At 41.1% G+C, this 13,979-nt stretch overlaps 1 protein-coding gene across 3 annotated transcripts in view; it reads right to left on the bottom strand.

Moving 5' to 3' along the window:
- The window catches only part of LOC106806323, a 29,358-nt gene that overhangs the window by 6,360 nt on the left and 9,019 nt on the right, over nt 1–13,979 (bottom strand). For 2 of the 3 annotated variants that reach the window (XR_001393529.1, XM_014808219.1), the window contains exon 2: nt 12,813–12,992. Coding sequence is in view for 1 of the 3 variants with exons in the window: in XM_014808219.1 (XP_014663705.1) it covers nt 12,813–12,992 (180 nt within the window). In the remaining 2 variants the exon portion in view is untranslated. Of the gene's footprint in view, nt 1–12,812; nt 13,005–13,979 lie in introns of all 3 variants that reach the window. The other variant, XR_001393530.1, reaches the window with a different exon arrangement.

Genomic DNA, 13,979 nt, shown 5'->3' with positions numbered 1-13,979 from the left:
TAATAGGAGAATTCATACTGCATAACAGCGTGCATCCCTAATAGGGGAATTCATACTGCATGAAAGCGTGCATCCGCTATAGGAGAATTCATACTGCATGACAGCGTGCATCCCTAATAGGAGAATTCATACTGCATGACAGCGTGCATCCCTAATAGGAGAATTCATACTGCATGACAGCGTGCATCCCTAATAGGAGAAATTCATCTGATGACAGCGGGGGTGCTTCCTAATAGGCAGAATGTCGATACCTGCCATGACAGCGTGCATCCCTAATAGCCAGAATTGCATTACGCATGATAGCGTGCATGACCGATAAAGCAGAATTCATACTGGCATAACGCGTGGCCATCCTTAATCGGGAATTCATACTGCCATACAGCGTGCATCCCTAATAGGGGAATTCATGCACCTGCATGACAGCGTGCATCCCTACATAGGAAAGTTCAACTGCATACAGCGTGGCAGCCTAATGGAGGAATTCATACTGCATGAACAGGCGGTGCATCCCTAATAGGAGAATTCATATCTGCATAACAGCGTGCATGTCGCCTAATAGGAGATTTCATACTGCATGACGCGGATCCCATAATAGGCAGATATTCCGATACTGCATGACAGCGGTGGCATCCCATAATAGTGTGTGTGTGTGTGTGTGTGTGTGTGTGTGTGTGTGTGTGTGTGTGTGTGTGTGTGTGTGTGTGTGTTGTGTGTGTGTGTGTGTGTGTGTGTGTGTGTGTGTGTGTAGTGTGTGTGTGTGTGTGTGTGTGCGTGCGTGCGTGCGTGCGTGCGTGCGTGCGTGCGTGCGTGCGTGTGTGTGTGTGCTACCGTATTGCCTATTAAACGATGTCTTTCATCATTTTTACTTGGCATCGGTTGCACAGAATGAAATACTGTGGCAATTACCTATTGCTCGAGTGTACCTGCCACCAGCGACCGGCTACCTGGTGTACAACTCGAGCGTACAGTAATGCACAGACGAAAGTTGGTTTTTCGCTCCGTCGAATTCGAGCATACGTTGACCGGGAGCCGCTTTTCACAAAACGTCACGCAATATTTGCGATCAAGGTTGGCTTGCTTAGTAATATCACTAATTACGCTACATTCAATATAATTGCTCGACGCTGCGAGACGCGATAATTAGACATGCTGTCATCCGAATCCGTATTAAACATTGCCAACAGTCACTGGTCCGCAATGACGGCGAATAGATCATTAGCGCAAGGTTCATCCGGAGATATCCAGGTCATCCAGGTATCACAAAGCAAGCTAGTCTGATTTGGGGGGGGGGACCTGCCCACTCCGTGACGGCAGCGGAGTGGGACGAGCCTCCGAAACCTCGGCCCTGTATAACGACTACAGTGTTCGTGCAAGAGCACGAAACGTGGCGGAATGACACGACCCATGCAGATGTAATCTCATCCAAAAAGCCGCAATTTTGCAACGAAATTTATGAATTAATATCTTAGCCCAAAACAAGTGGCAATAGCTTGCGGTAACACCCTCAAATCCGATCAGTTGTGCTCACTTTACTTAGTAGATCGACTTTCCAAAAGTATCTATCCTAGATGTAGTGCACGGGTGTTTGCACGACCCACTGCATGTATTACCCTGGACATATAACGATGATGCATCGGTGCCGATGCGTGGCAAGTAATGTGCAAATAGCACTAAACAAATTTCAGATGGAATCGTAAAAAACGGCTAGCGGGCAAGCGAATTCGTTCATCTACAGCCTCATCGCCTCATCGGCAGAAACCGGACTTATATTAACTGCAAGCAACATCAAACAGTACATGTCTTTTATCATCTTCTGAAGGAGCTACACACTCCTCCAGAAATGGCACAAACGACCCAGTCCACGCACCTACACGTACGTATTGGTAAGAAAAAGATCGAGTAAATATTAAAAAACCTGCACAACCATATTTGAAGAATTCGCGCGACCTCTTTTTGCTAGGCGATCGATAGGGAAAATCTAGGGAAATCGACAGTAAGCGATGATCGTATATACACGCCAGCAATTCCACGCGCAACAAAGGGCATGCATGTCACGTTAGGGATTGCTCGACGAATTGCTTCCGTGAAATGATTATTGATCAATTCAGCCAGCAGGATGGCTTAATGGTCTAAGACCACATTGTCGCGTATAAACTAGATAGAGCCCGAGGTCTTTCTGATCAATCCCAATAAGGGCTAGCGAAAAACAATACTGAGCCGAGAACAATAGTAACAGGAGACATCAACTGTCTCTTTCATCCGGACTTTGCCACTTTGAGCACACTCGCCTGACGCCAAAATGTAATCGGATTTTGGTGTGTATAAGAGCTCTCTCTCTCTACGCTGTTATAACACCCGGCGGTGTCGCGTCACCTGATAAAAAAATCAATGAGATTTTGATAAGCACGCTCGACCATTTGAAGATAGCTCGAAGTCGTAATTATGCGGCAACGGTAGGCGTCAAAGGAACTATGGGGCTCTTAGAAAACGAGCCCCATACGAGACACAGCTGGCTTTCAATAGTTCAACGTGATTTGCTATACTATACGCGCATTTCCATCAAGCCATTATAGTTCACCGTGACAGACGTTGTAGCACGAATCGTTTACGGCGGAACACGTGCCGTATTTCATAGCGATCATTGACAACCGTCCTTCTTCTGAAGCACGCAGTCTAAGCAGGTGTCATGCACCGGTGCGGGAAAAAGTAGGCAGGGTAGTGCATATACACGGATAAGTGCAACGACCCGACATCTCGTAAACACGCGCGCGATATGCGTAAACATCACGCACCATCTCAATCTAATGAAAGAAGTCGCTGATCCGCTTGCATTGCATAATGACGTCAATTGCCGACGGGTGGGTGCGTCTATACAGTCTTAATTTGCGCTCACCCCGTACTAGAAGATTATGGTCTAATACTCCGGCCAGCAGGAGTAATCTTCATACAAAGCCGCGCGTGTCTCATCGAGCAGCAATTCCTGCTATAGCGCTATGGCTCAGAAGCCTCGCGCCGCAGCGTTGACACACAGGCACTTGGAGCGTTTCAATAAAATATCATGCTAAATAAATACGAAATCTATTTACTACCAAAAGTTTGTTTCTCTACTCTCCTTCACATATTATTGCCGACAAGCCGTGCTGCAAATGCTCCAGCCACTGCAACACACGCCCACCGCACGCACGCTTCTGCACGGTACTGGAAGTACTGCACACTTACACATAAATATAGATACATAATAGCTGATAATAGATACAGATAGATAGATAGATAGATACATACATAAATACATAATACATATACATAATACATATACATACATATTGTGTGTAAGTGTGCAGTACTGCCAGTAGCGTGCAGCAGCGTGCGTGCGGTGGGCGTGTGTTTCAGTGGCTGGAGCATTTGCAGCACGGCTTGTCGGCAATAATAGGTGAAGGAGAGTAGAGAAACATTAAAGGGGGAGTTTACTCTAGGTTCTAGGGTTATTTTCAGCTAATTTAGGTTATAATTACGCTACATAAAAAGTTTCATGGTTCAATCACCATTAGAAATATTTAAAAAAAATGTTTTACAACTAACGACTACAGTTTGATTACAACGACGGTGGCGCCACTCAAAGCGCACGATCTGATAAGTTGCACAAAACCACTTTCCAGCCAAGGGCTACAGACCGAGGGTGTTTCTTATTTATTCATTTAAAAGCAAAAGGATTGTAATATCTTATAAACGACATATAGTTTCAGTTATAATATGGATAAATTTGCCCTAAAATGAATATCGTCGGGTTAAATAGCATTTACGTATAAATATAATTGCACTTTTGTGATTAGCCCTCGGTCTGTAACGTGCAAAATAAATTGTCAAATACGCAACTTTTTTCGGGATGGCAGCACGGTCGCGGGTGTCAATGCGCCGTTCCCATTTCGTAGCGTTGATGTTTAATTAATTATAACAACTAAATTAGCGTATCCTGGGGGGCGGGCGGCGGGCCCGCGGCGGGCTAACGAAATACGTGTGGGTATAGACGATTTGTTATACAGTAAGTACAGTTGTATGCAGTAAAATCCTAGAGGCTACTGTCCCTTTAAGACTTTGGTAGTAAATAGATTTCGTATTTATTTAGCATGATATTTTATTGAAACGCTCCAAGTGCCTGTGCGCTGACAGTACATGCGACGCGCCCGTGACTTTATAATATAATGCTCTCACTAAATCTGCAGGTCGCTGCGTTATCAGCGTGGCCTGCAAAGTCTTGCAACCAACCACTCCGAGACGCTACGAAGCCCCCCCCCTGTGGAGTTACGCTCACCGCATATGTTGATATAGACAGATAGGCAGGGCACCGACGGGCCGTGTTTACGGCTGTAACGTTCCTCTGGCGCTAGCTCTCTACGTGTATAGGACGGCACACTATGTCATCGCTTGGGAATACTGCTAGGGATGTAAAAGCAATAGAGTAGGTAGTCTCTGTAGGACGGCTTCTTTAAGACAGGAAGTGCGCGGAGTGCTACACGTTCGGGTCAATTTAATGTCGCGGTCACAATGTTCCGTAGCCTAGGGTGACGGTAGGGCCGGTACGAAGTACTAGTCATGATCTATTGCCTATGATCACGTTATAGAGTTGCTCGAGGTTACAATGTTCCGTAGCCTAGGGTTACACGTTAGTCCCACGAGACCACAATTATCTATTGCCTATGATCATGTTAGTTAGTCCCACGAGGTCACAATCTTCTGTGGCCTGGGGTCACGCTCGCACCGGCTGCTGCTGCAGAAGTAATTAAATGTGACGTCTTGTGTAAAAATAAGTCCCGCTAATCAAATATTGGGTTTAATTAGGATGAAAAGCACGTAACAGCAGCAGGGACTGTGGGAAAAGCCATCTGTAACCGATGTGTCTGAGCCGGAGTGATGGTGATGTAGGTGTGAGTATATGTATACTAATAAGGCTCACGTCCCATAAAGTAATACGAAGCGACCAATTCCATTTTCAAAAAATTACATATTTGATCGTGTAAAATTCCGTGTGTCAATTTATCTCCGTCCACCAAATAATAAACTGTTGAATTACTGCGTCCAATTAAAACCCATTCATATGCTAATTAGTTAATTAAGATCTATTAAACAAAATTCACGCATGATTGAATCAGTGAAAACAGCCAGCCAACGATAATGAGGGGCTTTCAAGGGCTACAAGTTAAGACGAACGGTTTCGCAATTAACGCAAAATTTCGCTTTGCTTCAGCACTTGGGAGTGCATGCAGGGAGTCCGAGAATAGGCTGAGGATTTTGTCGTGGAGGAAATCGCGAATATACAGTAATGATGTCATTGTGTGCAGCAAATTTAACCGAATCGTATGTGACGCCTGGGACGCATAGTCCTGACTGGTTGCGGAGATACGCAAGGCCACCTGCGGGATGCCAGGCAATCAGAACAGACATTCGTGACTTAATACAAGCTACTGCAAATTTCAGGCTATATAAAAAGTACTCCGCTCTCCTTCCTTGTTCCACAACTGATGAAATATCGCCTGCAGTTTGCGCCGCATTTGAGTTCAGTTGTCTGTCGTAATACGGATTGCGGTTGACTAAAATATTGAGTTCTATAACCCATAAATGGGAATTCCCAGGCACCAACTCTGATTTAAAGGTTTCTACAATTTATCTTAACTACTCTACTGCGACATTACGAAATTTTATTGACTAGCGTCATTTCACCGACACCTTACTGAACCTAACCATACGCTAATGTTTGCTTTTCAAGCACATCATAAACGAGTTTTGCTGATTGCCAAATACACGCCCGACAGTTGTGTAACAATTACCGAAACACTGAATAATGAAAGGACAAGACACGCACTCTCAACCACGTCACGCAGCTGTACTTGAGCGACTACGGCCAGGTAATATCAACTCATTAATTCACTCCGCTAATGAGTGTGAAAGTTACTGACAGGGTCACACTCAGCAAGCATCAGTCACTCCTAACTATGCATGTGTGTTGTGGTGACCCCACGATGGCACCCCGTCGACAGGTCAAAGACAAAGTAGGCTTTCACGATAATTGTTACTATATTACTCGTGGTTTTACTAGCGGCCAAGCCTTAATTGCGTAATATCCGTGCATGGCCTTGCCTTGGCTAGGTTGTTCACATCGCCTGCAGCCGTACCCCGCACACATACCCAGCGCCTATCCCCACCCCATGCTGAGACGATAACCACGATGTTCAAATACGCGCACAAATATACGCAAAGTTCTGGTTTAGCAGAAATTCCACGTTTTTTCTGTCTCGGCGGGGTTTGTCCTGTCAACAATTACTTCGTCTCGGATTTCCCTCTAGTCAAGTTCCATTAGGTAAACGAATCCAGAATTCTGCTGCAATTTCACTCTTATATGATCCTTCCCGCCAAGAAATGAAGCGTGTTCGACGAATGTACGCCAGAAGTACGGTAGCAGGTATCAATAACTGAAATTACGTAAGCACATATACGACCCGCAATGCGACGTTAACAACTTCTCACCCACATACAGCCTTGCAAGTTGCATTCACGACACACAGACATAAGTAGCATAGAATAAAACTAATAGTATAGCGCGCATAAATTGGTAAAGAGTAGAACTCATATAGTATGCTATGTAGTAATTAGAATGTCACGTAGCGCGTAATTGGCACATTGCCAGTAATTGGCACATAGTCAATAATTGGCACACAAGAAGACAGTAGTGAATTGGGGACAGATAACAACTGGATTCACGTCTGTAGTTGCAAAGACAAATCTGTGGAAAGAACATCACGCTCACGTTTGCGCATGCGTGAGATGAGTATTGAACCATTAAAAACACAATTAAAAACAAAATTTAAATTAAAAATAATAAAATTTAAATTTAAATATAATAATAAATAATAATTTATTTTAATTGAATTAAAAACAGTCGCTAACCGCATCCAGTGTTCGATGATGTTATTTTCAGTCTCGCATATACCAGAATTATTACAAGGCTCTCTTAGTCACATCAACATGCGCCGTCATGTGCAACACGACGAGAGGTTCTCAAGCCACTATAAGCGCTTTAAACTATGATTTAAGCAGATATATTTGCATTATTCCACGTTGACAGCCACGAAGATGGCATAAGATAACAGAGCATCGCCTGCTGAAAATATGGACAGACAAGGCAGAATGGTAAATGTCAATATAACGCCGGCGTTCAGAAAATATTTTATATTGGTCACGTAAAAGATGTGCCGGATATATATTACCAGGGGTTAATAATAACAAATCATTTTAATTATTTGTCATTATTAACCCCTATGTTGCGATAGGATACAGGCAGATATACTCCTTGTAAAAAAAATTTATACCAAATATTAATTATAAAAAACAATACCTGGACAAGTTGAATATTATAGGATGTATGTTTTTAACTCCAGCTTGCCAAACAAACACTTGAACTTGTAAAATGGCCAGAAAAGTCGTGAGCCGATTAGTCAACCAGATTGCACATGCAGCTACGAATCGTTTCTAAAGGATTTTTGCTACATTTGACCATTTTATATAAGCGTGGTGTATAGTTACAAGATTGCGAGAATCCAACTGGCATTTTCTGCACCCCCCCCCACTAATGCAGCATTTCTGATGAACGCATTAAAGGTAAATTTCAACCAGAATTGATTTCACGGCAGGCGGATACAGAGATTAGCTCCCGTCCTGCATTGCACACCAGATCTGACGTCCAACAAGCTCTCTATATATTAATTGGCTCTCGCACATTTCACAGTGAGTCGCATCTGACAAGGCTATTTGGCAAGGCAGTGCTGGTTTCCTGATTCAATATGCATTCACCAGGCAGCGCCTGATATTATTGCATCCGGCCGCGCTGGTCAGGGCATGGCTTTAAGGTTCTGGCTCTGACACAAGATAAAGCGAACACCTCACCTCGACAAACGTGGGTCGAGTAACCACGACTCTGTTTACTCTGTTTAATATTTACATTCCATTATGTTACATGCTGCATTCCATAGCGTGATTTGCCTTCACTATAAACGTCGAGAACCTTCAGGTTATGAGCGGTAGTAAGGGAGAGCTATGAAAGGACGCAATAATCGATAAGAATTTCCTTAATTTTATCAGACACCAAATTTTTAGGTAATTACTATGTACTTTATATCAATGCACTTCTATGCATGTGCAAATGCATCGATCAAAATGAACTACCGTACTCAAGGTATCAACTAGCAAAATAACAATACAATATTTATGTTCATCAAATTTTTAATAGTTCATCTAGAAAGGCAGCAATAGTTGACATTAACAATTTGGGTTTGTCCCCTGGCTGATACACTATAAGCATTGGTAGAACTATAAGTACTATAAGAATTGCGAATCTGCGATAAAAGTTTACCGGTCTAAAAACGATGAGCTTAAAAATCCGAAATCTGCATAATGTTAATTATCAATTACTATATATGTTTAAATATTTAAAATTGAATCCTGTACACCGACGTGTAAGACTTTTAAAGGACGGTGGTTGAAGTCTATGCTGACAGCTACTGATAATTAAATAATAAAAATACAAATGTGCTACTGCGCTGCCCGTTATCACTCAACACGTGATCATAAAAACAGGTCGTCTGGTGCTCGCCAGCCTCGCTCTCTGCAAGCAGTATGGCAGCCATCGCATTGGTAACCATGGCATAGGGTTACGGTTAGCACAGGCACTTGGAGCGTTTCAATAAAATATAATGCTAAATAAATACGAAATCTATTTACTACCAAAGTCTCTACTCTCCTTTTCTCCCTCTCTTTTCTCTACTCTCCTTCACCTATTATTGCCGACAAGCCGTGCTGCAAATGCTCCAGCCACTGCAACACACGCCCACCGCACGCACGCTGCTGCATGCTACTGCACACTTACACATAAATATAGAGCACATAACATAACATATAATAGAACACATAACATATAATCTCTATATTTGCTCCATACCACTCGCGTGCGGTGGGCGTGTGTTGCAGTGGCTGGAGCATCCTTGTCGGCAATAATAGGTGAAGGAGAGTAGAGAAACATTAAGACTTTGGTAGTAAATAGATTTCGTATTTATTTAGCATTATATTTTATTGAAACGCTCCATGTGCCTGTGACGGTTAGGGTTAGCCTTAATGGCGAAGTTGGGTAAGCACAGCCTTATCGTTATATATGAACGAACATAGGTTGGGGCTCCTGAACGACTATTCCGCAGTTCGGGCAATCCCTTCTGTTTTACCCCTTGAATAATGTAAAGCTAATATGGTAATGCCAAAGCCGGAAGCATAAATCCAGCTTGCACGCACACTTTATTGCGAAAATGACCCTGCCGTAAACTAACAGTATGTAATAAAGTAGTTTCATGCACACGTATAATATTACACCACGCAAATACATGAACTAATTCAACACCTTGGGAAATCATGAAAAAATTCAGTCATTGATTTTCATAAGCATATATACATACACATACAGCGGCCAATGGCCCGCCATCAAGACAATAGTATGTATACTTTATTCACACCTAAAAACTGTAATATACATGATAATGAAAAGCTGATTCTGTCACTGAAATCATTGATTGCATTGAGGGGTAGAATTAAACATTTGAGGACTCTAACAGGACAACAGGAGTCTAATGGAGTTTTTGTACGTGAAGAGTTTTGACATCGGGTATAAGTAAATTCCAACCCCCAGTCATCATCACGATGACATTGGCCAAACATGATAAAATTTATGTGAAAATTACACCATAGCATTAAGCCTCTCTGGGAAACCTAGAAAAAGAAGTACATACACAATTCTATAGGTACAGTAGAAGCAGTATCCAAAACTGGTTGAATAGTCCAAGGACTTTCCAGCACCTGCATATAAAGCTCTTTCCTGTATGGACATTTGTGCACTCAACACTGCTCACCATACTTGTAGGTAAACACACATAGCGATTGTCTGCAATCTATCAACAATAAATGAACCCACTTCTGTTGTAAAACATGACAACAAAATTATGAGTAATCATGTCATGTCAATTCAATACATGAGTGCAGACCATCGACTGACTATTGATAAAACATGCTTGCGAAGGCATTAAATTATCAATGGTTATAATAATAATAACCGTGCACTAATTGTAGTGATGAATTGATGAAAGTAACACGATCTAAATATCATGAAAATAGCCAAATACAGCTGATAGACTAACGTAACGCCTATGCATACATACGTCATATGCAATACATGAATGTTTCTTGACGCTAACGATTAAAGTATAGATTACAACTTTGAATCTATTAAAATAGTCATTCCGATGTGTACTTCACTGTTCCTTCATGAGTAAAACTCTGATTAAAATCCTGTGTTGTAGATGCTTGCACATCATTATAATGCAGTTACAAGGTGTGTGCGTGCGTGTCCGTGTGCATGTGCGCTCGTGTGAGTAGGGTCTGCAAGTCATGGCAATACACATGTAGAGTGTGTATAGATAGTGCCTACCTGCATGTCAGCATTATATACCCATACCTGTAGTACAGTGTGTATTATGGGTAAGGTCTAGGCATATTTCATTATAATATATCTTATAAACTATATGTATATATGTGCTAATTTACCCAGTACACCATCCATGCACATCCAAGTACTGCCTGCCCGCCATCATAATGCACCTGTACACACTGTATGCACATGAAACTAAGCACACATGTAACAACCTAGGGCCAAAGCATAGATTGTCAACAAAAGAATTGCCTCAGCATACCCCATCAGCAATCAATTTACATAAACTGAAGTATACAGATGTGTACATGGTATTAAAGTTTTGACATCAAACAAAGTCAACGAACATTAATATCACTGCCAACAGTGACTATAATTAAGTATATATATATATAGTATACCAGGGGTTAATAATGACAAATATAATTTGTCATTATTAACCGCTGATTATACGTTATACTAGAAGTAGATAATAGGGAATTATTACTTCCTATTACCCTAACCCTAACCCTAACCATATTATCTACTCCTGGTTATACAGTACTCACAAATAGGCACAGGCCTGCACCTTGCATCCATCCTAACAAATTAAGCCACCTATGTTTGACAAGCTATTTCCAGAAAATTTCTTATCACTAGGCTGTTGAGTGAAACTACCTCAACTTGAATCATTTAGAATTTTATTTATTTATAAATATATTATGCTAACACTCATTTACGATATAACTTAACTACAGGTTTGTATCTCGATTTTCTTTCTTTCTATATATATGTACAATATATATGTACAATGCGAGTAAACAAAAGTTTCGTTTGGAATCAGACATGTTGTATAACAGCTAAAAGAATTAAACTTCACTATCTTTGCAGATGAAAAATGTATATAAAAGGATTTTTAGTGACACAATATTATTATTGCCCTTAAAAGCAATTGGGCAATACATCTCATTGTATGAGCCTCCAATCAGTGCACCATGTGAAATAACTAATTACTTCGAGTTTCAGCAGGTCTGCCACATCCTGTCACATTTTCCTCTCCTCGCACTGCATTCTGCTAGGAAAAATTAACTAATAATGATGTCATCACCTTGATAGATAGATCACCTTGCCAGTTGCATTGGTATCTATAAATTTTTTCAGATGAAAAACCACTGAAAACATGTGACAACCCGAGCACACTTTCTTGAACAGCTGATTTCGAATTAGGTCAAAGCTAGAATAAACCCGAGTTGAAGTCAAACCTTCAACACAACCCTGCTCCTACTGAAATGCAGACTACAAGAAGACATCCGTTTTCGAAAGTAGAAATGAGTATTCTAATTAAGCTTAGCTCAGAAGAATTTATTATTAGTATTGGTTGTTGTCGTCAGCTTGAAATATATTTAGATGCAGCCATATACCCTGCTAATTTCATGCTATATCTTCTCAAAACGTTTGAACACAACCTTTCAACATGTGACCACTGCACTAAGGCTCATACTGCTGGACCATGTTGTCACGCTTACTGTGCCTATGTAGCACTCCAGGAAAAGGTCGTAATAAAGATGATATGCCCCAAGAAAACTTTAGTATGCAATCTTATCACCACACCCATACAGTGACACCTGAACTTCACATTAACATCAAAGTCTAAATCAGAGAATGTCATGACATTTCATGATACAATTGCATATTAAATTCACACGAATTTTGTGATAATAATATGGTCCAAAACTACAATGATGTGAAGTCAAAATAAAAGGTTTTGCAGTTGCATGGTGACAGAATTGGAGTATAGTGAGATGGCAAGTTGGCATAACCAAACTAGCCACCAATGATTCAAGCAACACAGTTTCAAGGTAATACTGGATGGTTATAGATGCCATATTCAACTGATCATGTAAAATCATATCTGATATAAAGGTAACAGTTGGAACATGGCGCATGCACACGTAAATCTAATGAACATGCAACACACATAAACAATGTAATAGTGTGTGACGTACAAATGTGCAGCACAACTTGTATAGTATTACCACGTTACTGCATCAATATCACATAATAAAGATGACAATCACATAGGTATAAATTAACTTGTTTAGAAGCAACTGTTGTTTCAATTTGATTTCTGTCATGTTATAAGATGGGTTACAGTACACTTGTACGGTACTCTAAATACATTTACTAGCCATAATTGTCAGACCTAAAAAAATTTTGTCATATGCATAGTCTGCCATACGTGTGCTGGATATATGCGGTGACTACAATTATTTAAATTTGGAATATTTAGAGACAATAAATTTAGTTAACAACTTACAGTTGTGTATGTGATGGCAAGGTGGTCGGGATCCTCTAGGGAATGGCTCTTTAGCTTCTCGGTAATGAGTGTCACCATTAGTACGGGTGGATGGAATTCCCAGAGAACCAGAGAACCACAGTCAGCAACACTTCCCTTGCTTAGCAAACTGCAAGCAGCATTGTCCTCTACTACCTTGCCCTGAAACCCAAACTATATTTACTGAGTACAGAGAGCCTCTAATCAACATGGGGCGTTCATCTCCATATATAAGATATATAGATTTTAGTAATAAATTGACAATTAGATTCTAGAATGCATATATGTGTATTACATTTTACCCACAAATTACAAATATGCACATGTGATGACAATGCAAACATATATACTTCAACTGCTGAAAAGTCATAAATGATCCTACCTCTATGTATAGGCCTACCTATGAATGACTATACAAAATGATATGTAATTGTGTAATGTTGTCATTTTGCTTCGAACATGATTAAATTCTTTAGTAATTTTACTTGTTAGATGCTCGTTGTCCAGATGAGACGGGATACTAGAGAAGCGTTGCCGAAAGGAAGTGCTTTTACTTAGTAATATTGTGTAACGTACTAGCTTAGTACTAGTAGCTAGGTGTATAAACCTCCAATCGCAACAGGTACATCATGATCATACTACAGCTCATAGGGTCTATGTTCCCCAGGGTACTGCCAGAACGTACCCTGGTAACTATCTGATATGGTTAGGGAGTAGGCGTAGGCGACTCCCTAGACTCGTTAGTGGAGTAGGCGAGGTACGGTCCGGCATATTAGATAATACCAGGGTACGTTCCGGTATACCGGACCGTACCCAGGGTACGTTCCAGCAGTACCATGAAGGACATAGACCCTCTCAGCCATACTACATGCATTCCAACAGCAAATACTTGACAGTACATAATTTTAGCACTGTCAGTAAAATTTTAACCTTGTCAGCGAGTCAGTGACACTGACCAGCTATTATGACCGGCAGCCGCATGCCGTTTTCTCGTCAGATGTTATCGCTTATGATCACAATAATATAAGTGTAATCAGGTGGTTAGATTTCAGTAGAAGTTTTGGTAGATCGGGTAGGCCTATCGCTGCTACGACGATGGTGCAAAACAACAACAACAAAATGTCGCTCAGATTCGATCGGTTTTTCGCG

The sequence above is a fragment of the Priapulus caudatus genome, unplaced genomic scaffold (genome assembly GCF_000485595.1).
Source record: "Priapulus caudatus unplaced genomic scaffold, Priapulus_caudatus-5.0.1 Scaffold154, whole genome shotgun sequence".
Lineage (NCBI taxonomy): Eukaryota > Metazoa > Priapulida > Priapulimorpha > Priapulimorphida > Priapulidae > Priapulus > Priapulus caudatus.
This window is presented reverse-complemented; position numbering and strand designations above follow the sequence as displayed.